Here is a 26,996-nt window from a genome sequence, read left to right as displayed (position 1 = left end):
TATAGGATTGTTTCTATTGTTTTGTCTGAACTTCCTGAAATGAGATTTACTAAAGGTGGAGGATACTTGTATGTCCAAGCTCAGAGTTCCTTTTTATGGCTTTTTTATGGCCTAAGATGATATGGGATGGTTACTTTCCTTCAAGATTCTTTCAGCTGCCACTTTCCCCAAATGGATTTCTGTAAAGAGCCAGAAATAAGCCAATGCAGCAAGACCCCTCATTGCTTCTCTCTCTTCTGTGAGATTAAGTTTCCAACAAGGCAATTCAATAATTTTTCAGATGTTTTGCCTTTAGTGGAGTGGGATTTTCATCTGAAGTCTGTAAAGGCTTACATCGCTCCTCTATCTTGCCTGTCCATATTAACCATCTGGTTATGAGGTCTGTGATGTAGTCCCAGGATAACATTTCTGTATTTCTTTCATTTCACTCTCCTGCAGCTGCTTCCTCCATGCTTCACCTTCAGGTTTGTGATCTCCATGCATGTGTACATCTTTCTGACAGATACTGCTCCTCCCCTAATCCTTCAATTAGACCTCTTTATTCCAAACAAGATATGCTTTTCCATCGTCATATTCCAGGCAGGAATCACATCGCACAACATCCCCATAAAATGTAAGCAATGATATTTACCAAATTCTGTTCATTTCTCTTAAAGTTCAGTTTAATAATTTTTCATCTGCTACTTGTTGGTATAGAGACAACTGAGAATGTTAATGTTGCCCCAGCCCATTTCTCTGGTATCTCCTGAAAATTGCTGGGATAGTCCTCTACTATTTTTCTTTCTGTGCCATCTCTTTTATGCTCTGTAGTATCTAATACGGTCTTACAGTTTTATCTGAGTACTTTTCTCCTTTCTCTCACAATTCAATTGAAATAATAAACCACTCGATCAGGCTGACTGGTCTCCTGCCAACACCGTCTTGCCAGTCTTATGAGATGCAGTCCATCTCTTACTAGAAGCAGCAGGAAGAAGAGATGAAAACATCACTAGTGCCCCTAAACCATTCATTTTCCTACCCAGAAATTCAAAGACGTTAGAGATACATTCCTGGCTTCATAAAGAGAATGAGAATTCATTCTCATATATATCAACAGAAGTGGGAAGCATTCGGGGGACTTTATAAGTCTTGGCAGACTCTCAAATCTCTGTTATATGCTGCCTGGGAATAAAGCACGTTTCTCATTTAGTCGGGCCAAATGTGCACACTGTCACTTCAGTTCTCAGTGAGGAGACAAAACTGTCTCCTATTCAGTTTCTTTTCTCTAGCACAAGCAAACCTGTGGAATGTCAGGACCTTCTTCTGAAAGTCTTGGTTCACCTTTTAGAAGGAGACCTCTACACCTATTGTAGGAGGCCAGCTGTCTTTTTCTTACTTTATCTCATTCTCCCCCTTCAGTCTTTCAGCACTATTTCTGATTACCCTCTTCTTCCTCAAAATCCTTTCACTTCTGTTTCTTTCAGAAAATTGGCAGCTCCAGATATGGTGAAATATATATATATATAAATATATATATATATATATATATATATCTCACTATATATATATATGGTAAATGTTGTTTCATTATGAAATGGAAATCAAGATGTGGGCTTGCTAAAAAGGAAATCAACCAGATGCCAGGTTAACCTTAGGGCCTCAGACCCTCCCTGGCATTGGATTGAGGGCCTTAGCTTCCAAAGGAGCAGGAGAAGCTGGATAGCATGTGGCTAGCAAACACTTGGCTCTTGAGGAACCTGTAGTCATAGTGTAACACTGGGAATAACCACTCGATGCTCCAGCTGACACGGCTAGCAGCTTAATCAGCACATCCCTCTGCCTTTTTATATCATCAAGACCGATCAAGAAAACTAGATTATTTTCCTCATTGTTGTCTCTCAGTTTGGTCCTTTCTATGAATTCCTACTGAAAAAAAAAGAAGGGGTTTACCAGTCAGACCCTACTACCTGGCTGATCTACGTACTGTGTACGTCCACCTTATGTGGACATAAGGTTCCATGGCAGCATTTTCTGCCCAGTATGTATGAATACTATGCTTTTCAAACATACTGATTTGCTTGAGATACTGACTTCCTCCTTCTCCTCCTCCCCCTCCCCCTTTTTTTTTTCTTTTGTGAGAGACACCAAAGATAGGCTTAAGACACCAAAGATAGTTCTGGAGCCACATTTTGGAATCCAATCTTGGTTTTGATGTCTTTCTAGCTGTGTGACCTGGGCAAGTTATTTAATCTGCTTATCAATTACTCAAATCAGTAAAATAGGAAAAATAAGGTACCTGATAGGGTTACTGTGAGAATTAAATGAGTCAATTCACAAGCATGTAGAACCATGTCTGAAACCTCATAAGTACTCAATAAATATTAGCTTTTATTATTAATTCTCTGCTTAATTAACACTAATTTATTAAACTCCATGTTAAATATCACCATCTCTGTGAAGCTTTCCACAATTACCCGAGGCAGAACTAATCCCTTTCACTCCTCTGTGTTCCCAGAGCATTTTGTACATATTTGATTGAACTGTAAATAATTTTTAACATGTGTCTTTCTCCCTTGCTAGACTATGAGCTCCATAAGGATAGATGTCTTTCTTTTTAAAATTCATGTTGTATTCCTAGTTTCTAGCACAATTCCTGGATTGCAGCAAGTGCATAGTAAATACATGTTAGTGCTACATCTCCACCGAGATCAGGAAAATTCCTGTGCCTTGGGCCGTGTGTTTTACATCTTTGGATATAAACCTGGTCCTTAGCACACTGCTGGTCACATAGCAAATACTCAATAAATACTTACTGATGGACTGATATTGAAACTGCCTACCTCTGAGGCAACAGACCATTAAATCTTATCTGAGGCATTCGAAGGAAAAAAGAACAAAAGATGAGATCTATTGAGCATGGCTTGCTTAGAAATAATATTGTCACACTCATAACCAGGGAAGATGGGGTAGATTAGAAACTTGAATGCATGACTGAAAAACTTGTTCAGACAAGAGGGCTTAGTTAACTTTGTGGGGCACTGGGGCTCTTTCTGTAGCAGATGGGGAATAATATACTGTGCTAGCTGAAAGGATAAACAAAGCAGTGTCATGGAGTTTAAACTATTGAACAGAGGAATCTATAAAGAGGCCAGCAGAGAGGAGGGAAGAAACAAGCTAAAATAAACAGATGGGTGGACAGAGAAAATATTAAGCACGAAAACAGACAACCCAGGCCCCCCAGGAAAAAGGGAAGAAGGAAAAAATGGTATGTCAAGAACAGAAGAAACACCATAGGGAAAACATAAAAGCAATGAAAGCAACAGAGGGAAGTACATAGCGTGCCTGGGTATGTGTGGTAGGAGAAAACAAAAGCACAGAAAGCAATGTCTCATTCACACTCACAGAGCTGGCTCTTAAAGGGAAGGTGGCTGTTCATTTCAATGAGGACTGAACAACCACAGAGCTACACCATCCAGATGGGGTCTGAGATAATGGGCAGGGGGGTGGAGGCCTTGTATGAAAATAACAATAACCATGGCTCCTTACGTCTGAACAGAACTATGCTGTGTACAATACTTTCATACCCATCATTTCATTTGAAACAATGGAGTCGAGGCCTTCTGACATTATCTAGTATTTATTCTCCCTCCCGCCAATCTCTTGCCTGGGTTGTTACAACAGCCTTCCGACCAGTCTCTGCTTCTGCCCTCGCCCATCTAGGATCTTGTATCAACATCACAGACAGGATGATCCTTTGAAAAATTAAGTCAGATCATGTTTTTCTTCCTTTTAAAAAACCTCAACAGCTTCCTGCCAAAGACTTCCCTATTTCGGGGCCTTTGCACTTTCTGTTCCTTCTGAATGGGATGCACTCCCCAAAGGTATCGATCCACATCGTTCACTCTCTCACTCTTTAAAGTGGTTACTCAAATGCCATTTAATCAGGCAGGCCTCTCCTGACCAACCTCCCTAGCAATTCCTATTCTCCTAATCCTGCTATATTTTCTTCCTGGCACTGTGACCATCTGACACAGTATACATTCACTTTTTTACTCCTTTGTCTGTTTCTCCTTACTAAAATGTAAGAGCCATGAGAGCTGGGCTTTCGTTTTGTTCACTATTGAATTTCTAGTGACTATATCAGTGCTGGAACACGGTGGGTGTACACTACTAGTTGTTAGATGAATGACAAAATGAAGGTGAGTGAATATGACAACGCCTGCAAACTAGCGGTTGGTTATGTGTGAAAGATAAAAGGAAACAATACAAGATATCGCTGCTGAGATGAGGACTGCTTTCAGACCTGTGGACACTTCTACGTTCTTAAGATCCTCCTTCATCATTTCCTTCTGATGATAGTCTCCTTTGTTTTTTCCCCTCAGTTCTTCTCATTTGTTTCCCCAGAACTTCCTTCTCCCATGTAGGGTATTAGGTTAAGTAATAATTGTGAAAATAGCAATAATCGCGCCTCGGATATACCTCATTGGCTACGATACTGCCACTGCGCAAAGCTAATAATTATGAAAATAGATGTCAGGCTTCTATCTTGTGTCTAGCACACAGTAGGTAGTCAGAACGTCAGCTCTTTTTCTTTTATATCCTCCAGCATAGGTCCCTGATTTGCTTGAGTTCATTAATTTCAACATGCTCAATTCTAAACTTTCATCCCATATCAAAAAAACCCATTACATCTAAAAACACTAAGAACAAAACCCTGATTCATTATCTTTTCTTTATCTCAGTTAGTGGGACCATAAAAAACCTAATTGTCTTGGTCTCCTTATTCTTAATTCCTTACTTGCCCTCATCTCTCAATATCTAATGACAATCACTAAGTTTTAGAAGAATTAACATGACATCATCAATTTCGTCCCTTCTTCTGTCTCTTTAACCATGGCCACCCACCAAATCCAGGACCACATTATGGATCTCCTAAAACTTCCTTTTCTCCTTACCCTTCTAATCCCTACCCACCTCATAGGGCTCCTTAAATACCAGTTCCTCAGAGAGGCCTTCCACTGCTTCTTTGGTCTAAACTAGGTCTTCCTCTATGAAAGAGACTCTATACATCCTGCATTTTTCCTATATATTTTGTATCACAAATACGATTTTATATTATTAGTGTAATTCTTTGCTTAATACCTGTTTCTTTCTTAGTCAGTATGCCTCATGAGGACAGAGGTTGTGTCACTTTATTTATTATATAATAGATGCCTAATTCTTAGCACATTGCTTGTCTTATGGTAGGCATGCAACAAAGATTCTCTGAAAATATATGGACTTCTTCAAAAACTTCCAACTTGATTGGCCTCCAGAGCTTTATGTATCCTTACTTTAGTTCTTGAGTTAATTTTATTGAACAAAATGCAAATGGAGAGTCACCTTAACCTACTACCTCCTTCAACCTGTCCATTCTTAACATAACTAATAGTAGGTAATATTTATTTAAGATATATTTGATGCAGGCTAAAAGCACTTCATACATTACCTAATTTATAACTCCATGAGGCAGATCCTTTTATTTTTTCTGTCTCACAGATTAGCTAATTGAGGTAAGTTCACTCAGCTACAAAATGGCAGTGCCATAATTTGAACCCAGGCAGTGGGACAGAGTAGCTCCATGCTTAATTCAGGAAACTCTTCTTCTATAAATGTAATCTATGAAAATCCTATGAACTTTGCTATGTATTTCGGTGAAAGAAAAGAGGTTAAGACTTTTTCTTTAAACATGGCTACATACGAAAATGATACTGGTAAGTATAAATTTGGTTTCATTAAATGTATATGGCATACAGTAGGTAGAAAATCATAAAAGATGTCCTTTCTCTAATGCAAGATGACTTAATGTAGTATCCGAACTCTATCCCCAAACTACTTGTCAAAGATATAGCCTCCAGCATCACACCCTTTCTGGTAGCTTTAGCTCTTCTCTCAGAGCACATGGACTCATGCAAACCTCAATTATCCTAACAAGTAAAAAATAATAATAATAATAAAAAAATCAACCTTTCCCTCTATCCTATTTTCTCTTCCTGTCACTTTCCTTCTGATCAAGTTCAAGGTTAGAAAATAATATATTCATACACCTTGTTCAGAAAAGAGTATTCCATACACCTTGTTCTTACTTTTTCAAACTTTATTAATTCTTCAATTTACCACCTCCTGGGTTCCTTTTTTCACCACTCAACTAAGCTGTTCAGGCCAAGACAAGCTAAAATATGAAGGGTGTGAAGGTTATGCTGAGGAATTTACCTTAAGGTGTGGGAATCTTAAGTAAAAGATTAAAAAAAAATCAGCTTTGCATTTTTCAAAGAATACTCATAATAGTTGGAGGTGTATTAGGTAAGAATGACAAAAGAAAGCCAGTTAGTAGAATATTTCAAAATTCCATGAAAGAATGTGTAAAGAACCATATTAAGATCTCCTTGGAAGGAAAGGACAGAAGAGGAGGGAGACATGAGAGATAAAAATGATAGATATTAGTGAATGTCTTATGATCCCATTGACAATGGGATGAGCAATAGGACAGAGTCTAGGCTGAATTTCAGGTTTCAGGCTTAGGAAAGAGAATGGTCCTCCATGTTGTTCCCTGAGGCACAGAACTTAGGATGGAGAGCAGTTTGGATGGAATGATAATCAGTTTACAGTGTGAGGGCCTTTGTGCTCCTTGTTTAGACTGTCTAGATGGAGGTATCCAGAGAATAGTGAGTGGCCCAGGTCTGAAGTATAGAAAAGAGAAAGTGATGGAGAATGTTTGAGTCAACATATAGGAAAAGTCTATATTAATTATAAAGGGAGAGAGGATATAGAAATTACGAAGCAGAGAGATGAATACAGACATCATTATCATTAAGCAAATTTTGAGAGGTTAAAAACTTGAATATAAAGCAAGTCATGCAATTTATGATACATTTGGTCACCAAGTCATAATTTGAGAGATAGAAGGGGGCGTTTTAAAATACAAATATTGAGATCTTGGTATGATTGTATTTTGGGGGAAAAAATAAAGCTATGGTCATACTTGATACTTTAAAGTAACAAAAATTTTAGATTAATTAGTAAAATGTAAATATGAAAATCCTAAAAGAACTAGATGGGGTGAATATTTATGATCTTACAGTAGAAAAAGTTTAGACTAAGCAAATAAAGAAAAAGAGAAATCACAAGATAAGCTTTTGTATGCTATAATTACATAAAGTTAAAGCTGCTGTATGTATATATGTAACACTACAAGTTATGAGACAAATGGTAATATATAAAAAGCTTATAAATAATCTGTAAGACAATGATAAATATTCCAACAGAAAATTGGTCAAAAAATGAGTAGTAAATTCACAAAAGAAGAAATGGTCCAAAAATATATAAAAACATGCCAATCTCACTATTATTAGACATTCAAAATTAAAGAAAAAAATTAAACATTTTTTTTTACTGTTGCATTGATTAAAATTAAAAATAAATCCATTGCTGATGGGTGTCTAAAAAAATGGGCCCTTCTATATTTTTTGGCGGAATATAAATTTGCACACTCTTTCTGGAGAGCAATTTGGTAAAACATATCAAAAGGCCTAAAATTTCATCTGTAAGTTCTCTTGAGAAAACAATAAGATGTCTACACAAAGATTTTTATACAGTGATAATTTTAATAGCATTATTTGTATAAAATTCTGGAAATAACTTAAAGGTTCAGCAATAGGTTACTTGTTCTTCTTTCTCCAAGATTTTATTTAAATTCCAATTAGTTAACATACACTGTAATCTTAGTTTCAGGTGTAGAATGTAGTGATTCAACACTTCATAAAACACCCGGTGCTCATCATAACAACTGCCCTCCTTAATCCCCATCACCTACTTTAACCCATTCTCTCCGCTCAGCAACTTTCTAGTAACCATCATTTTGTTCTCTATAGTTAGAATCTGTTTCTTGCTTTTCCCCCTCTCTTTTTTCCCCTCCCATGTTTGTTTGTTTTGTTTATTAAATTCCACATATGAGTGAAATTACATGGTATTTGTCTTTCTCTGACTTGTTTAGCCTAATATTGTCTAGCTCCACCCACATCATTGGAAATGGCAAAATTTCATTCTTTGATGGCTGAGTAATATTCCATACATATGTACCACCTCTTCTTTATCCATTCATCAGTCAAGGGACATTTGTGCTCTTTCCATGTTTGGCTATTGTTAATGCTGCTATAAACAGGTGCTCCTTTGAATCAGTATTTCTTTTTTTTTTTTTTTAATTTTGCTTTAGGATGAAATGTTCTGAATAATATGTTAAGTCCATCTAGTCCAGTGTCATTCAAAGCCACTATTTCCTTGTTTATTTTGTGCTTAAATGATCTGTTCATTGCTATAAGTGGAGTATTAAAGCCCCCCTACCATTATTTTCTTATTATCAATGAGTTTATGTTTGTTATTAACTGTTTTATATATTTGGGTGCTCCTACATTGGGGCATACATAGTTACAATTGTTAGATTTCTTGTTGGATAGACCCTTTTATTATTATATAGTGACCTTCTTTATATCTTATTCCAGTCTTTAGTTTAAAATCTAGTTTGTCTGATATAAAGTATGCCTATTTTGGCTTTCTTTTGGTGTCCATTTGCATGATAAATATTTCTACATCCCCTCACTTTCAGCCTGCAGGTGTTTCTAGGTCTAAAATTAGTCTCTTGCAGGCAGCATATAGATGGATCTTGTTTTTTTATCCATTCTAACACACTATGTTTTTCGATTAGAGTATTTAGTCCATTTACATTCAGAGTAATTAATGATAGGTGTGTATTTAGTGCCATTTTATTGTGTTTTGTCATTGTTTCTGGAGATCTCTGTTTCACACTTTTAGTTTCTTCTTTGCACTCCAGGAGTCCTCTTTAATATTTCTTGCAGGGTTGGTTTAGTGGTCATGAACTCCTTTGGTTTTTGTTTGGGAAACTCTTTATCTCCCCTTCTTTTCTGAATAATAGCCTTACTGGATAGAATATTTAATAGCTGCAGATTTTTTCCATTCAGTACGTTAAATATACGTCTCATGGTACTTTCTTCTAGCCTGCCAAGTTTCCGTGGAGATATCTGCTGCTAACCTTATTTGTCTTTACTTGTAAGTTAGGGACTTCTACTCTTCTGTCTTCCTTCTTTAATGATTTTTCTTTATCACCATATTTTGCAAATTTAATTACAATTATGTCTTGGTGTTGGCCTGCTTTTGTTGATTTTGATGGGAATTCTCTGTGCCTCCTAGATCTAGATGGCTGGTTCCTTCTTCAGATTAGGGAACTTTTTTAGCCATTATTTCCTCAAATAAATTTTTTGCCCCCTTTTCTCTCTCTTGTTCTGGGACTGCTGTAATATAAATATTATTACATTCAATGGAGTCACTGAGTTTCCTAATCTATTCTTGTGTTCCATAATCCTTCTTTCCCTCTTCTTTTCAGGTTATTTTCCATTATTTTATCTTCTATATAGCTTATTCATTCCTCTGCTTCTTCCATCCTTGTGCTCACTGTATCCAGTCTGTTTTGAATCTCAGTTATTGCATTTTTCATTTCTAACTGATTGTTTTTTTAATTCCTTTACTTCTCTGGTAAGCGTGTCCCTGAAGTCTTTCATTCTTTCTCAAGCCCAGCAAGTATTTTTATGATTATTGCTTTAAACTCTCCATCAGACATATTAACTTATGTCTGTTTCAATTAGGTCTGTGGCCATTACTTTACCAGTTGTTTCATTTGGGATGAATTCCTCGATCTTGGCATTTTTCTCCATTTCTGCCCTTTTCTCTGTGTTAGAAAAGCCCATTATTTTTCCTGCTCTTGAGAGAAATGGTTTTAAGAAGAAGGGGTCATATAGTGTCCAGAGCCTGGTGCTTCAAAAAGGGTCTCTGGTGTGTGCTGTGTGCACTCTACTGCTGTGCTTTGGCTGCTCTATCCTTTAGGCCAGTCTTCTGCAGAGGCTTTCCTTCCCTGCAATGGGCAGTGTTTAGTCCTTGGCCAGAGTGCAGGGAGTTATAACTAGGTGTGCTCTGGTCTGCTTGTTAAATGATACCTCATACGACTTCCATTAGAACTGAAGCCCTGCAGAACTCTTTGGTCGGGAGATGTGGTGTGGGTAAGAGTTTCTGCTGCTTTTCTGGGGAAGGAACCTGTCATGTGGAGACTGAGGCAAACTTGACCAAGACAGCAGTACTGTCATAGCACAGGGGTTGTGGGACCTGGTGCAAACAGGTTAGGCAGTGAGTTTTGGACCTGTGCTGTTTACTGCAGATGCTTCTGTGTTTATGCTGAGTGGGTGTGGAGGAACATGGCACCAGCCAGCAACTTTGTCCTCAGAGAGGGGTCTCCATGCTTGCTGCTCTCAGGGAAGCACTCTCCCTGAGTAAAGGGAATAATCTCCCCCACTGTGTGTCCCAGGCAGTTTTCAGATCACTGTTTCCACACTGTCTGCCTCTGGGTTGTTTGCCTGCCTTCTCTGCAGAACCAGCGCAGTGCCCTCTGGGCTCTAAGTTACTTTTAAAAAGTTAATAAGTTCATATTATAAAATACTGTGTAACCATTACTTTGACATAAAAATGATATATAAATTATTGTGGAGTTTTCATGTACAAAATGTAAGAATATTCTATGTTTATTTTAATATATTGTATTTAGATATAAAAAGGATTAGAATTTTATAAATCTAAATTTTCAGTGATTTAAGATTATGGGTAATTTTTATATTACTCTTTGCACTTTTAACATTAGAAAAAAACCAAATGAAACTACAGAATGTTGGAGAGAAGAATTTAACTTTGCCCAGTAATATCAATCCCAAGACACTGAGATCATGATCTGAGACAAAGTCAAGAATCAGATGCTTAACTGACCTAGCCACTCAGGCGTCCCTAACTTGCACTATTTTTAATAAGACTTATCCCTCCTTGATACTTTAAAAAATGTTTGCTTACTTTCCTGACTTCATATGTTTCTTTGGTTTATTTAATTCTGCTGAGTTTGATATTTTATTTGGATTAGTGATCGACCAGTTTGAATTCAACTCTAGTAGGTTTTTCTTTGTTCTGTTTTTGTCTTGCTTCTAGGCTATTAATATATTCCCTGAAGGAATAAAAGACTAGAAAAAGTCAAAATGCTCTTATAATCACCTTGCACTTCTTTTCCTTCAAAGATACATAATATCTTTCTTTTACTTTTTGTATATGTATGGAAAAGATGAGATATTACATTTAATTCACGTTAGTTTAGGAGAGATAGGAGTGCGACAATTCTCACTTAACCCCAAATCACGTGATAATCATTGCCAAACGTGGGAGGGTGGAGGCTTGTAAAGAGTTGAAGGATCTGGTCTTCTCTTTATCAATAGTGTCCAGTTCATTCTGTTAGTAGCACACAAATAATGTAAAGGAAACAGCTCAAGAGAGTATTTGGGGCTATTATGCTGTTAAATGTCCCAAGTGTTCACTTTATTTGGAATTATGGTATTGAAGTGCTGGTAGAATTTGTGTTCAGACACTTCTATATTTCCTTTCAGAACTCTGAATCACTGAAATTTTGCAACAGCAAGTGTAAACCCCACTGCTTTTGACACAGGACACATCCTTTTTTCTCTCCTAGGTAGAGGAGATTTTTTAAGGGTTCTAATTCCCGGTTGACAGCTAAAGATGAATTTCTGGGAGGTTCCCCTGAGAGGTCCTAAGAGCAAGCTTTTCAGCTGATGCTTCAAACAGAAAATGGAAATGCAGGAGGAGATTGTCATTAAATAGGGAAGACTACGTTTCAGTAACTGAAACCACATTCTGTGATGGTGATTTCAGAGAGAATGGAGTCCTATAACACCTCCCTTTTCTTTCATTAAGACAATTCTATCTTGGGGAAGGTGGGCAGGAAAGAAGCAGGAGTGGTTACGACAGGGCAATCTGAGGGATCTTTGTAGTGACGGAAGTCTTGTATCCCAACTGTGGTGGTGGAAAGAGGAAACTATACATGTGGTGGGATTGCACAGATATAAACACACATGTTTGCATACATATGGACATGTGCATACAAATAAAACATTTAAAAATCTGAATAAGATTAGTAGATTGTACCTGTGTCATTATCCTGGTTGTGATAATTGCAACATGTTACCACGGGGGAAACTGAGCACAAGACCTTCCTGCATTATTTCTTACAACTGTATGTGAATCTGCCTCTCTCTCAAAATAAAAAGTTCAAGAAAAGAGAATCAAGAAAAACAACACACCCACAATTCCATTTGAATGGTAATTCTTGCTATTACCCAGAAAATAGTCTCTTGACTCCCCAATTCGTACAGGCTTTCCAGAGCCTGAACCAGACAAAGTTTGTCCAAATTGATAGTATGTTGTATATTAATAATTTAGTTGTATTACATAGCTAATATATCTCTTGGATTTAATTGTAGATGAAGATAATTTTAAAATGACTATGAGAAGACAAAGAACTGACCTTAATAGTATTTCCTGACCCATTTAATACATACAGAAATGTCCATGAAACACATACTTGAAAGTATTCTAAAAAGTATAAAATATACAAATAAAAGAGGCTACCCTATCACCATACACAGATTCTTAAAAAAACTTTCACTATATTTTTAAACAAAATAAGTGATACATTTAAACAGTAAATAAACATTTACATTATACCGAGCTATATTGTATATTTACGCAGTAAAATATATATATGGCTTAATTTTTACCTTGATGGTAGGTATAGGCTTTTTGGGGATAAAATGCTTTCTCTCAAGTGGTGGAAAACCTGCATTTTGTTCTTTCTGTCTAATCTTGTTCTCTGCTATGATTTCCTTGCGCTGCTCAAGATAAGGTCCAAAACTTGGCAGTTTCTAAAAGGAAAACACACAAATAAGAAAACGTGTTAGCTCACAGAAGAGAAAAATGTGAGGATATTAATACATAAGTATTATCAACAAACAAATGTGTGCTTTGAAATTGTTTCTTATATACTGTAATAAGGGCTTTCTTTATTCAAGAATCATTAGTCTTCTAGGTATCATATTCCACTAATTATTAAAAAAGAACTCAAGAGTACAATATTTTTACCAAGTATATATGTATTCAATATTCAAATGCTAATTAAATACATTTCTAAATGGAATAAAGTTCACAATGGTAAACCAAATCCATTCACTTAAAACAATAGCTATTAGTTAGACCATTTGTTTGGTTTGTATAGACAGAAGGTAAAACCTATTGATGCTTTTTTTCCTCTTCATCAGGTTTTTAGCACAATATAGACACAGCCATAGTCCCTGACAAATGCTTTTGTCAATAGCAAAGGTACTTTGCCAAAGTTCTAATCTGTATCTCTATTTTATTGTGTTCAAATTCTTACTACATCTCTTTAAAGACTGTAACTAATGTTGATTGCAATTTACTGGAATAGCTGAAAAACAAAATGGTAAAAATATTGATTTCTCTGTACAGAAAATAAATTTTATTTTGCATCAAGGAGGCAAAAATAGAAATGAAAGGCAGAAGAAATATCACAGTGCTTAAACAAATTCCATCAGTATTCAAAATCACATCATGGAGCTTTAAATCTCAAGGTTATTCAACTGTACTTTACAAAGTTCATTTAGAAAGATACCTGGGTGTCATGGAAAAATACTAAGTGGTTTCAAGTTAACAGGAATATGCCCTCATACAATTCATTATCCTACAATTATTTCCTCTTCAGTTTTGTCCTTCTCCTCTTCTAGAACCTTTGATCTTCACTTTTACTGACATATAATGCTGGTGATAGACACCACTGAATTCCAAATGTTCCGTGTCTGCCTGTAACCTAGAATTGCTAGGTCTCTTTTCTAAGACTGCAAAAACACCCTTTCTCCTTTCTCCCCGCCACCCTCTCTCATACAAAATAAAGCCCATTTATCTAGCTGATAGAGACTTGGAAAACTTCAGCACTCCAAGGTCATCCTGATCTCTGACCTAGCAAATACTTCGGTGAAAAATCACACTTGTTTCAAAAGACTGGCCTCCACCTGCCAGGCTGCATAATGCCCCAGGAAAATTAGTTCTCTGGTCTTTTAGAGGTGTTAGCAGGGTAGGTAAGCTAAACTTAACCCATGCTCCAGTTCAGCCAAACTGCCACTGAAAATTTATATTAGCAGAAAATTATATAAAATTCATAGTAGCAGTTCTGCTAATATATTATTTGGAAATATCTAAGATTGTTACTTCCATTATCAATTTACTGTAGTTATATCAACAAGTCGAGCAAATGAAGCAACGTTATGAATACCAAATTGTTTATATACAATTAAACCAGAACCATATACTTCATCCCTATACCTCGATGCTTTCCTAAATTATAATTATAATGTGATGATTTCAGTAACATGAAATAATCTGATGAAAGGACAGAACATAGTGTATCTATTTTACCATAAAATACATGATGCTGTCTTGTTAGAAAGCATAAAATAAGTGAGTATAATGTAGGAAAGGTAATGCTTGTTTGAAATGTCCTCTTACGAAATGACTTTTTCCTGGGGCAGATGAGGTTTAGGGATTATATCTGATGCCAAGGAAATGCCCCTGGGGTTCTGATAACACCTCATAAGGTGGTAAACACATGCTCACATGACATAATTCTCAGAGTATCACCTTCTCCACACTTCTCATATATCAAGGGCACCTAAATCCTAATCTTATATTCTTGAAGATTATCAAAAATTGTTAAATGTTGAGACAAGTGACCTCTGGTTTTAGCAGATCCCTCGTGGTGGCAAGCTCAATGATAATCTGAACCATTACCCTGATTCTCTGATTGTTACCTACTCAACATTATCTAATTCCATGTAAGAGTTCTGTAAATGTTATTCAAAAGAAATCATTCCTGGGACTTTTTGATCTATCTTCTTTTTTTTTTAACTTTTTATTTTATTTTATTTATTTATGATAGGCACACAGTGAGAGAGAGAGAGAGAGAGAGAGAGAGAGAGAGGGGCAGAGACACAGGCAGAGGTAGAAGCAGGCTCCATGCACCGGGAGCCCGACGTGGGATTCGATCCCGGGTCTCCAGGATCACGCCCTGGGCCAAAGGCAGGCACTAAACCACTGCGCCACCCAGGGATCCCTGATCTATCTTCTTTTAAACATAAACCAGAGGATATTTTTCCCTCACATTTAGAATATCCTTTATCTGAAAGGAGAGAAATAAAGTAGTTAAGTTTAAACTGGGATACTTACTAATTGCTCCAGTGATAGTAATAATAATATTAATAATAACAATAATAATATTTGAAAATCCCTTGGTGCGGAACAGAACACAGCTTGAGTAAACATCTACCAGCCTGATATTTTCTGTAGGTTTTTTTGCAGTGGTTCACCACATTTGCCATATTTAAATTATACTGCTTTTCTATGGCTAACAGGGCTATGATTACAATGTGCAAATCTTTTATAATCGGTCCTAACAAGAGGCTCTCAATGGAACATAAAGATTCTTATAGGATTTTATTCGTGTATTCGTTAGAAGAATCAGTGGAAAAGAAGGAAAATTACTGCTAATTTTTTCTTTAAATCAAAAGCACACCCGCACGAGATACCAGTGACTGACCCCACAACCTTCCACCATTCATCTCCAAGTCAAATAGGTCCATTTGTGTGTAGTTTTTCACTGCTATATGGAGGTCCCAGGGGCCAAGGTATAGTACCAACTTCTGAAACACTGAGGATGACATAGTGATTTTGCTTTCTGCAAATTAGTATAAGAAAGTTTAGTGCTTTTTAAAAAATTACTTTGTTATAGGGGCACCTGAGTGGCTCAGTTGGTTAAGTGACCGACTCTTAACTTCGGCTCAGGTCATGATCTCAGGGTCAGGAGATCCAGCCTCAAGCATCCAGCTCCGTGCTTCGTACAGAGTCTGCTTGAAATTCTTTCTCTCCTTCTCCCTCTGCTCCTCCCCCTGCTCATGCTCTCTATCTCTCTCTAAAATAAATAAATAAAATCTCTTTAAAAATTACTTTGATACCTATTAAGATGTCTTTACCATATCTGAGTACTGAACATTTTAAAAGTTAAGTTTTCAGAAAATACAAAGATCAATTCTCTCCTGCACCAGATGACCACCTTTACACATACTACATTTGGGCATATATTTGTGTTCTGATCTTGCCAAAAAAACAACTAAAAAAAACAAACAGCAAAATAAAACTAAGAAAGAGTGAAGATGAATGCATAGTTAGCCACTGTGTATGTGCGCAATCAGTGATGATTAATAAAGCATTTAGTTCAAATCTCTGCCTGAACATATAGTTAATTGATTTCCTATTGCAGGAGGAGAAGCAGCAGAGCCTGACAGAGCCAGCAGCAGGAGCTTTTCCTCTTCATTCATTATTTTCTTACAGAAAAAGTTGTAGCCCGCGGTAACTCAGAGAGGTTTTGAGCGTCATGCTATATTTCTTAAACAAAGAAAAAAGAAGAAAAAAGTTTTTTAGGACTATCAAAAGCTGCTTTGTAACTGATGAACTGAACAAAGCTCAGAAATGGTATGATTTTTGTTTCAATACTTTCTCCAGGGATTCATCATTGATGAATTTGTTCTTACCAGAAAAGCTAAATCCTACTCATTTAAAGATAACAGTATCTCACACTAAAACTGTCTCTATCCAGATATAAAAAGCATTACATTGCCGATAGAAAAGTGACAACATAATGAATCAACAATGATATCTTAAGCCAGCAAAGCTTTAAGGTAAAGCAGTCTATTTGGATTATAATTTATTCATGGATCAATCTAAAGGTAATTGAGCATATTATGAAGTAGAAAAGGGTTCTTGTTTCTAATAGAGGCAGGTACTGGTATCTTCCAGTTTAAATTGCATAATTTTTATGAGAATGGCAGCAAGTTGGCTAATAGCACTGGTGTATAGTGCTATAATGGATCAACTCTATTTTCCTAATCATACTGTCTTATCTGATTGGAAACAATAACAGCAAGAAAAGTAATTACTTTGATAGTCAAATGGTAATAAGTTAAAAGATAGAAGGATTTCAGGTTTATACTGAGTGCAATAACCATATATGCGTATACACACACACACACACACACAAAGATCCACATATACACTAAGTACAATATATATTACACTCAATATAAACCTGAAATCCTAATATATATACATATAAAATTGTATGTGCATATGTGTATATATAAATGTGTGTGTTCATGTATGTGTGTGCAAATGTATACACTGACAAAGGATAAGTTACTATGTTTCACAACTAAGAATTGACTTTTTTTTTTTTTACAAAAAACATGTCCACATAAGACTTAGTTACACTACATTTTGCCATTTATGCAACAAATATAATATCAAATGCTGGTTCTAGATCAGAAACTATCCTGTACTACATTACAGGTTAAATAATTTACATATGATATGTGTACATTTAACATGGTCATAAATTTTCTAAGTATTCCTTGCTATACATTAAGGGTACTGTCAGATTGAATTACATATTAAGTATTTGTTATTGCAGTTATCAAAAGGAATGCTATACCAAACTTCTTGGAAAACTGATCTCAATCAAATGATTATGAATTGGAGAAAAGAAAAGGAAGAAAATAAAAATAAAACTTCAAAGAGTTGCTCTGTAAAAAAAACAAAAAACAACAACAACAACAACAACAACAACACCAAAAAAAAAAAAAAAACCCTCTCAGGAAGGTAGTGGAATACTTTTTAGATACTTAAATTTTTTTTTTTTAATTTTTTATTTATTTAATGATAGTCACAGAGAGAGAGAGAGAGGCAGAGACACAGGCGGAGGGAGAAGCAGGCTCCATGCACCGGGAGCCCGATGTGGGATTCGATCCCGGGTCTCCAGGATCGCGCCCTGGGCCAAAGGCAGGCGCCAAACCGCTGCGCCACCCAGGGATCCCACTTTTTAGATACTTAAAATAAAAAATCTGGGTACAATGGTTAGGAACATGAGTTCTCCGAGTGTGTTTCTAACATATCTTAATTTCAACCACTGTGTGCTCAGCATGATGTAAGCATGGGAGACAGGTGAGAAGTCTCTGTTCTGTTCTGTCCGAATTCAGTTACTTTTCTTCCTCCCTTCTCTCAATTACAAAAGTACTCAACTGCTTACATTTGATCTTGATTTTTATTTCAAAATCTGTTTTAGCACGGCTTAGAATCAGAAACTCAGAGTTTTCCCACGAGTAATTGGCATGTAATGCTTAATCACTTGTCACTTACAACAGTAAGCATTTTTTCATGATATTATCAAATTTGGACAGTAGAAAACAAAAAGCAAAGGACTATCTACATTTTATCATAATACTACATGGTGCCCAATGGTGTAAATGGTGATACTGGAGCTGGACATGCAAAATACCTGAAAATAATGAAATATAACTATTAGTTTAGTCTGATAAATTTAAGAGTACAAGTTTTGATAAACCATCTGATGTCTGAATCAGTCAAAAGCAATGACAGTTCATGCGTCTTAGTGAAAGTAGAAAGCCAACATTTGCATAGTGTTAGGGTACTGATTTAGAAGTCAAATTTGCATTAAAATCACAGTTTTATACTCATTAGCTGTGTGACTCTGAGCCAATTACTTAACCATTCTGCTACTAATTTTCCTTATCAACGAAATGAGAATGACAGTATCTAACACACGATGTTGATATAAGCATTAAATAGAATAATATTTGTAAAGTGCATGCCTGCCAATTTATTCCCATAAGCCTTAACTGCTTATATTGCATTGTGTCCCATGCTCTGTATTTCCATGTTGGCTCATACATCCCCTCTGTTAGGAAGCCCCTGCCAGTCTTTTTCATCTGGTACATGCCCATTTGGCATTGTAGCCTCAGCTTGGTTTTCATAGCATCTAAGTAATCTCCTTAACTGACTCCCCTCCCTTTACAGTGGCAGGGGCCCCTCACAGTGCTCCAGGGCGCTGTGGGCATACTCTAACTCCTGCATCTGCCGCACTGCCTTATCACTATTAGCCTATGCCTCTATTGTCTCTGCTGGAGGTCCTAGAAGATTCGTTTTTTGATCCAGCCCATAATAGGGACACAAGATGTTTTTGAAACTTAACAAACGAATGAATGAATATCTTGAATGCATTTTAAAAATCCTGCTGGTTGTTTGAAATGTCAGATAACCTGAAACAATTACTTTCAGAAAGAAATTAATTTACACAAATAGGTCCATTTAACATTAAGATCCTTTGAAGTAAAAAGTATCGGACACTTGAAATGTATTTATAAAAGACAATCTGTGACCTCAAAGAACCTATAGTTAATAATAATGGCAGTACCTTGAGACAAGGGCTGAGGCAGAGGTGACACAGAATGCTAAATGTACAGTGACAATGTGTACCTAACCCAAGCTGAGGGGTCAGAGCTCTTCTAGAAGGGGTGACATCTGAGCTAAGTTCTGAAGGATAGGTTGGCAAACAGTGAAGGTGGAGGTGTGAGGGTCAGGAAAGGGAGAGAAAATCCTCCTGGTGGAAGAAACACCAGGGGGAGAAGGGCCTCACTTTGGAAGAGGTGCTGGAGAGCCAGCAGACTAACCCTGTGCTCTCTGTTTAATCAGATACAAGATGGCAAGGAGTTTCCTCTGTGAAGGGGAAGCAGAGCACATTTTGTTGTGGAACGACCACACTGGAATGTATGTTAGGAAGACTGTCAATCAAGAGAAGAAAATCTACATTAATGGAATGCTAACAGAGGATGAAGGAGTTAAGACCTGCTTTTGGAAGGTGCTGGGCCTGCAAAGACAATTAGGGGGAGGTGAGTTTTTTTTTTTTTTTAAAGCAGTTTATGGTTTTGGGAGGAAGGCTGGCTGCAATCTTTGAAACTGAGGGGAGAAAATTATTTTATGCTGAAATATTTAAATGATGCCCCTCAAGTTCCTCCAAAGAAACAAACTTCACTGTTTAAAGCGGTAACCTTTAAAACAAAACCTTTGCTTGGAGTTTGGGAGATGAAGCCCTGTGGCGTGGTTTAGGAGAAACAAAAACAAAAAGATGGCCAAACCACGGTGCATGAGGAATGCAGAATTCTGAAGCGGTGGGGAGAAGAGAGAGGAGAGGGGAAAAAGAGCCAAAAGAGAAGGAAGAGGGAAGGGACAGAGAGGGAGCAGAGCCTGGTGGTACTAGGGCTGGAGGACTTTAATAAAGAAGAGCTCATATTCAATTTCAAGCTGTTTGTGTTGCTGCAATTGAAATCCTCCTCTCTGACCCTTAAAACTTAAATAAGTCTCCTACAAACTTATACGCCTTAGAGAGAAATTTGGAAGAAAATCAGCAAAATAGGCTTGAGTTTCATGGTTGGTTTGGCATATAGCTCAAAGAATAAGAACCAACAAGAAGTAAGATTGAGGGAGATGCAGAATTCAGTGAGAGGGAGAATTTATAGCAGGAAGCGACCTAGAGAATATAATCTCCAGGGATTTGGTAGCAATTTCCAGAAGCAGGGGACTGGGTGATTTCAGCTGACATCTGGGTTCCATAGGCAGTTTTACGGAAGAATAGGATAAGTAAAGGAAGAGATGCACAAACAGTGTGATGTAACCCTGATCCAAATGAGCACTTAATTCCAACTAAGAGACTTCCTAGTGAAGGGGGAATTTAAACTGTGATGAAAGATTATAAAAGGGAGAAATAGTATGTGGTGCTGGAAAGGGATGCGAGAGATAAAGGAATGGATGAATAAAAGAATGAAAAATTAAAAAAACAAAACAAAACAGGATGAACCCATAGAGCTAAAATATGATGTGTGACTGGGCAATAGCAGGGGATTCAACTGGGGAATCTGCGGAGGGCTCTGAATTCTGGGCAAAGTAGCTTGGATATTTGTTCTTTAGGGTGAAGGGAAACACCAGCTATTTGAAAATACGTGATTAGATCCCTCTGGTGGTAGAAAGATGGGTTGTGGGAGGGAGGATATTTGTGGCAGAAAGAAGATAATGATCCAGAATGTTAGAGACGGGGTTTTGGTAGAAGCAGAAAAGTGAAATGGATGACCTATAAGATTTTTGTTGTTGTTGTTTTAAGAGCCTATGGTACTCTGCAAAATAGAGAAAAATATTGACTACACACCCCGACCCCAACAGTCTAACATTGATCTTTACTCCCACACTGTCCGCTGGCCTCTTCACCCCTACTTTCACAGTGACTTCTGCCTGAAACCACCCAGCTTTCATTCTTTCTGACCCAGAACCTTTCTCTGACACACCTCTCTATCTCTTTGCTGCTCATCTTTCTGCAAATGACCCTTCCTCTCTGAGCATCCCCTGCTCAAACAGAATCTCAAACACCTTCAAAATCACAAAAGAGCTCGTGTTAACTGATAACCGCAGAGGCTGTAAGCTTGCAAAGAGTTACTTCTCAGTCAAAATGAACATGAAATCATGGTGGTGGGGAAGCTGGGCTTAGTTTTTCTTTCCTGGCACTCTGGAGGACACTTACTCATAATCTGTAGGAATGATGAAGTGGGGAGAAGACACGGAGGACATCAACCCCCTCAACAACAGCTGTAGTGGGAGGTGATTGGAAGTTCGAAAAATGAAGGAACTGCCTTGTCAGCATCATCTTCATCAGAATCAGCACATTACCTGAGCATTGCTATACCCTAGGCCCTCTGCAAAGCATGTGAATACATTATCCCTTCTTTACTGCAACCCTGTGAAGCGGGGATTGTCCTTGTCCCCTTTACAGATGAGAACACAGTTTCAAGAAGGTTAAGCCACTTGTTCCAACTCTCATCATTACTAAATGGCAGAGCCAGGATTCAAATCCCAGTCTGCCAGATGTCAGAGCCTGTGCTATGCTGTCACTCATGTTTCTTTATAGTCCTTACAAAGCTCTCTATTAGATGAGTATGTAATATATTTTTAAGTGATATGAAGAGGCATATTACACATATAAGCCATTCCTTGAAATCTATGCTTTTTTTCTCATTCCACAACCTATGCAGGGAAAAAATGTTTCATACAGTAGACACCATTTAAAAAAATGCTGAACACATACCATGAAAAATATCTGTATTACTTCAGTCCTGTTTATTATTGGCCTCAAGTTTAATGAGCTCAAGTTAATACAGGTGAAAGGCCAGAGTGTTACATGCAGCAGTTAATGAAATACCATAGAGCTGCTGAGAAAATGATTAGCAGCCAAATGTGAATTTAATATACTTCATCTCAAGGAGCAATGCCCCATGGGAGACATCTTTCCGGGGGAGGCAATATAGGAAATAGCACTTGAGAGTTAGAAGATGGGGCTCTGATCTTTGCCTTGATGTCAGCTTGTTTTGTGACCTATGGGAGCTAGTGACTCCTCTGGTCTCAGTTTTCTCATCTGTAAAATGAGGGGGTCAGACCAGATAATTTATGCTTCCTTTCAGTGATAGGTTTTGCATTGTTTTCAAATTAACAGTTAGAAATCTTCAGGGTTTATGGGGCATCTGGGGGGACTCAGTCAGTTAAGCCTCTGACTCTCGATTTTGGCTCAGGTCAGGATATCGGGGTCATGATCAAGCCCCAAGTTGGGCCCTGTGCTCAGTGGAGAATCTGCTTGGGATTCTCTCTCTCTCTCTCTGCCCCTCCCTGCTGTTCACTCTCTCTCTAAAATAGATAAATCTTAAAAAAAAAAGAAAAGAAAAGAAAAGAAAAGAAAAGAAAAGAAATCCTTAGAGTTTATGACCAGGTGGCATCACATCCACAGTTTTATCCACATCATATCTACATCACATCCACATCACATCTACGGAAATATTGGATTGAGTCACAAATTATAACTCTTCCCATCCTATTTACACAATATTCTAAGTCTTTTTAAGCTGTAAAATATGGATAATAAGGATAATGTTTATCAAAATCCCCAGGCTGGATGGGAAACTGTTTTAGGCTTTACTGGTGGAAGGCACAACTAAAGATATCTTCTCTATTTTCTAATTATGGAATAATAAAACTTGTGTAAATAATTAAAATAAATAAAATAATCTTTTAAATGAAGGCTAATATAAGCTGTATAAATAGAGGAATGCATACAGATCACAACCAACACTGCACCGTAACTATCTTTACACAGTTTGGTTTAGTTACAACTCACCTGAGAAACGTTCTATACGAAATCAACCACATGCACATTAGAAGTGGACATACGTGATACCAGACATGAAATCACCAAGTCACTAAGACATAGACACACATGTAGTTGCGTTTGGCATGCGGTTACAGGATGTTGGAAGAAAATGGAAGCTTCTACTAAAGCAGTCCAATGTACCGAGTGATCACTGGGGTGCAGAGACTAAGACACCTGGTCTTTAAGACAAGTCACTTGCTCTAATATGGGCCTCAGTTTTCATTTGTGCAAAATGGAGATTACAATGACCATTTTGCCTCCTTGCTCTTCATAACAACTGTTTGAAATAGGAAGATTCTAATATATCATTAAAACACACAGCTTTTACCATTTTGAAAACTATAAAGCAGTACAGAACCAAAGTGTTATTTTATTATAGTGAGCATAATTTGTATTTATGTAGAATTTTTAAACATCTTTACAATGTGAAGATGAAGTGAGTATTCTGCATTATAAAAATGTCACATAAAAAAATAAAAATAAAAATGTCACATAAAGATTAGCCTCACACAAACAAAGACCTCCTAAGCTATAGTCCTTCCAATGCCTGTAGGAGGACTTGGATGGAATGATTTGCTTTGGAAATCTACCTTCAAAATGCTGCTGCTTTCATGGCTAAATATTGCATAGAATGTCAAGGGCAAAAACCAATGAGGGGAAAATGGAATAAAAATTACCTCATACAATAGAAGCAGAGAAAAACAGAAAAATGGGGTGATGAGGAAAATGGGACTGCTATAAATATGAGAAAAAGCATTCAGGAGTCAGGCTATATTTGGAGCAAGAGTAGAAGATTAATCAATCTTTTCTATATTTATTCAATATGATACTTAATATTTTCCCTACACAGAAACACCAGGATGACTGCTTTAAGCCTTTTTACCTGAAAGTGTGGCATAGAGCATAAAATATCACATTTTGATCCAATCAAAAACCCTATTTGGAATTATAGTTCAGGACATATTGGAAAAAATGATCATCATTTTGAAAGTCAATTTCTAGGGTTTCTATGCTAAGCAGGAGATTTACATTGGAGAGAAAATAAAAGGAAGTGCAAGTTTTTAGTTGAAAGGAAAGAATTTTCTAAGATAATTAATTACCATACTTGTAGGAAGTATTTAACATGGGAAAGAACCTTTCATATGTGTGGCAAAGTGCTCCATAAACAACAGCTTCTGCGTGCAGACATGGAGACACTAGCAAACAACCATAAGATAAAATTCATCTCTGTAACCAGGGTCACTACGGAAGGCAATCATTGCCCCCACAGATTCTGGATTTTCCTCTCTGTCTCTTCCTCATTACTTTCTAAACTATATTACCATTATTTATGCATTCTTTCTTTTTATGAGTGTATCATAAACATTTTGAGGAAAGGATACTTTTTGTAGCTGTTTTATCTTCCCCTTAGTTCTTTGTATATAGTTGGCCTAATTAACACAATAACTAATTATAAATTAGTTATTAACAGTAGTTAATTTATAATTAGTAATTAATACTAAAGTGTCAGTATATAAAAGCTATACTGACAAGAAATTTCAACTAACCTTGATGTGATCACAGCTTAATGCTGACAACTGATGTAGTCTGAACACTTTTCATACAAAATGTCCAGAAAGGTTCTCTCTCTGCACAATGCTTGGCAAGAATGAGACTCATCTAATGTTTAATGACCAAACAAGTAACTTTTGCCCTCATCCATAATATTACATAAGCCAATCCCTGATAATAACACTTGCTTTAAAATTGTACAACATCCTACAGACTAACACATTTGTAATAATAAGGTATTGCAAGGTATAGTTCCAACAAATCAATTTAGATTCAAGGCTTAGAGCACAACACAAATAATTTCTTTGTATTTTCCTGGACCTTTGCTTAAAGTTTTCTATCAAGAAAATAATAACGACCAACTATTTCGCTCTCCTGCTCAAAAAAAAAAAAAAAAAAAAAAACAGAATCAAACAGAAACAACAACAAAAAAATATCAAACAACAAAAAATATTTGTAGGCCACAGTTCTTAAGAAGCCATTATTTAATTGAAAATGTACTTTGAACAGTTGTGAATCTAGGTAATTATTGCATTAGATCAAACATCAAGCCTCTGGAAACAATAACTCACTTGACTTCTGTGGGCTTCATGCAGGCCCTATGGTCAATAGTCCATGTTGATGGTACTTAGACACTCCTGCTCTTGACTGCCAAAGTCTATTATAAAGATGAGCCTCATGTTTGGCAATGGCTAATACTACAAAATGAAAACAATAGTCAAATAAACTGGCCATTAGGCTTGGAGAAGAATAATCTGTACATAATTTTCTCAGCAAGCTTCATCAGATATCTGCCAGTTGGTGAACATTGCATGTCCCGAGGGGTATTAAAACCAAACTCTAAAACTAAATAACATAGTTAACAGTACTTCCAGTTTTAGAAATTATTTTTGTATATTGTCTGATTTAATTTCCACAATAACAGAATTATTATAATATTGATGAAACCTGAGGCCCACAGATATGGTGAGCACACGAAGCCCAGTGCCACGTAATGGTAATGGCAGAGCACACCCAAACCTAGGTCTCTCACCTCCAAGCCTCTCACCTTCTCCTCTACATTGACTGGCTGGGTCTTTTCTGAGCTGTTTGGCTGTTATTTCATATAAAGTCACTGTATGATTTTTGATGCTTTAGGAGAAGATACCAAGGAGAAGCTCTAATAAGATGTGTTCTTATGAAAGACTCAGTCTATGCACTAAGCAGTGAAGACATAATAGGAGGCAAAACAGATATGATCCCTATCCTCAGGGAGTTTGCAGTATAGTTTGTAATGTAATGGGATTAAACATAAATAATCCTACAAAAACATATGCAACATTTATCACAATTTTTGATGATACACATTTATCTGATCATTTAAGATCAAATCCTATCAAACAACCTCTAACCCTATCTCGTATCCAACAGGTGAAATCAATGCCCATATATAACCCAATCATCCAATCTGTCCATATTTACACTTGAAAACTGAAGACGCTACAGAGCACAACTGCTCCCTTCACAACTCTGTGACCATGATTTCAAGTGACATTCACTAGTGCCAACAAGCCTTGCTGTGTTACTACAGTGGCTCATCAGCTTTCTCACTCTACCTAGGGACAGTTTTATATCTTCTTGCTCCTAGACTCTGAAGGGCTACCCCTTTTCATTCTCATTTGAGGATCTGGTCTCACATTATCGGTGTTAAAAATACTGAAGTAACTTTTCTATTCTGAATTTTATAAATCTCTCTCATCTGTACTATCACCCCCTATCTTTTCTTCTGTTATGATGGGAAGTGTCCTGGTTCTTTCAAAAGATCCACTGAGGGCTCTTTCTTCTATACATCTGATCACATGAAGGAATTTGCTTCTTTAATTTTTATCTCTTACCATCCCGATTCACTCTCATTTTCTTATTATTTCTGTTAACACACAAATATGCTTTAATCTCTCCCATCCTAAACACAAATACAGAAAACAAATAAAAGAACTCTGTCTCTGCAACCACTTCCCTGCATCCTCATTTATCTATTTCCCTTCAAACCTCTCTTAAGCACTGCTAGTAGTGTTTGTCCTCCCACCCTCACTTCCCATTCACTCCTCAGTTATTCAGAGCAGGAATTTGTCCTCCATTCTCAGCCACAGAAATGCTGTGGTGATGGGGCAACAACAACCTTTATTTTGTAAATCATATGGCCATACTTTTGTGCTCATTTTACTTTCCCAGCAGCATTCAAACTAGATGATCCCTCCTTCCTTCTTAAAATACTATCCTACTCTTTTCCTACATCATTTCTGTATCTCCTTTATTGGGTAAATCTTTTTTTCTGAAA

The 26,996-nt window shown here is 36.9% G+C and overlaps 1 protein-coding gene and 1 pseudogene across 2 annotated transcripts in view; both read right to left on the bottom strand.

Annotated features, from left to right (window-relative positions):
* Positions 1 to 26,996, bottom strand: part of DPYD (dihydropyrimidine dehydrogenase) — a 798,071-nt gene that overhangs the window by 9,455 nt on the left and 761,620 nt on the right. For both annotated transcript variants that reach the window (XM_041748593.1, XM_041748594.1), the window contains one exon: positions 12,690 to 12,833. In XM_041748593.1, coding sequence (XP_041604527.1) covers positions 12,690 to 12,833 — 144 coding nt within the window. The remainder of the gene's footprint in view (positions 1 to 12,689; positions 12,834 to 26,996) is intronic.
* LOC121488589 lies at positions 4,367 to 4,492 on the bottom strand (annotated as a pseudogene).

This window comes from Vulpes lagopus, chromosome 3 (genome assembly GCF_018345385.1).
Source record: "Vulpes lagopus strain Blue_001 chromosome 3, ASM1834538v1, whole genome shotgun sequence".
Classification (NCBI taxonomy): Eukaryota; Metazoa; Chordata; class Mammalia; order Carnivora; family Canidae; genus Vulpes; species Vulpes lagopus.
The sequence above is the reverse complement of the archived record's forward strand: the minus strand, read 5'-3'. Positions and strand labels throughout refer to the sequence as shown.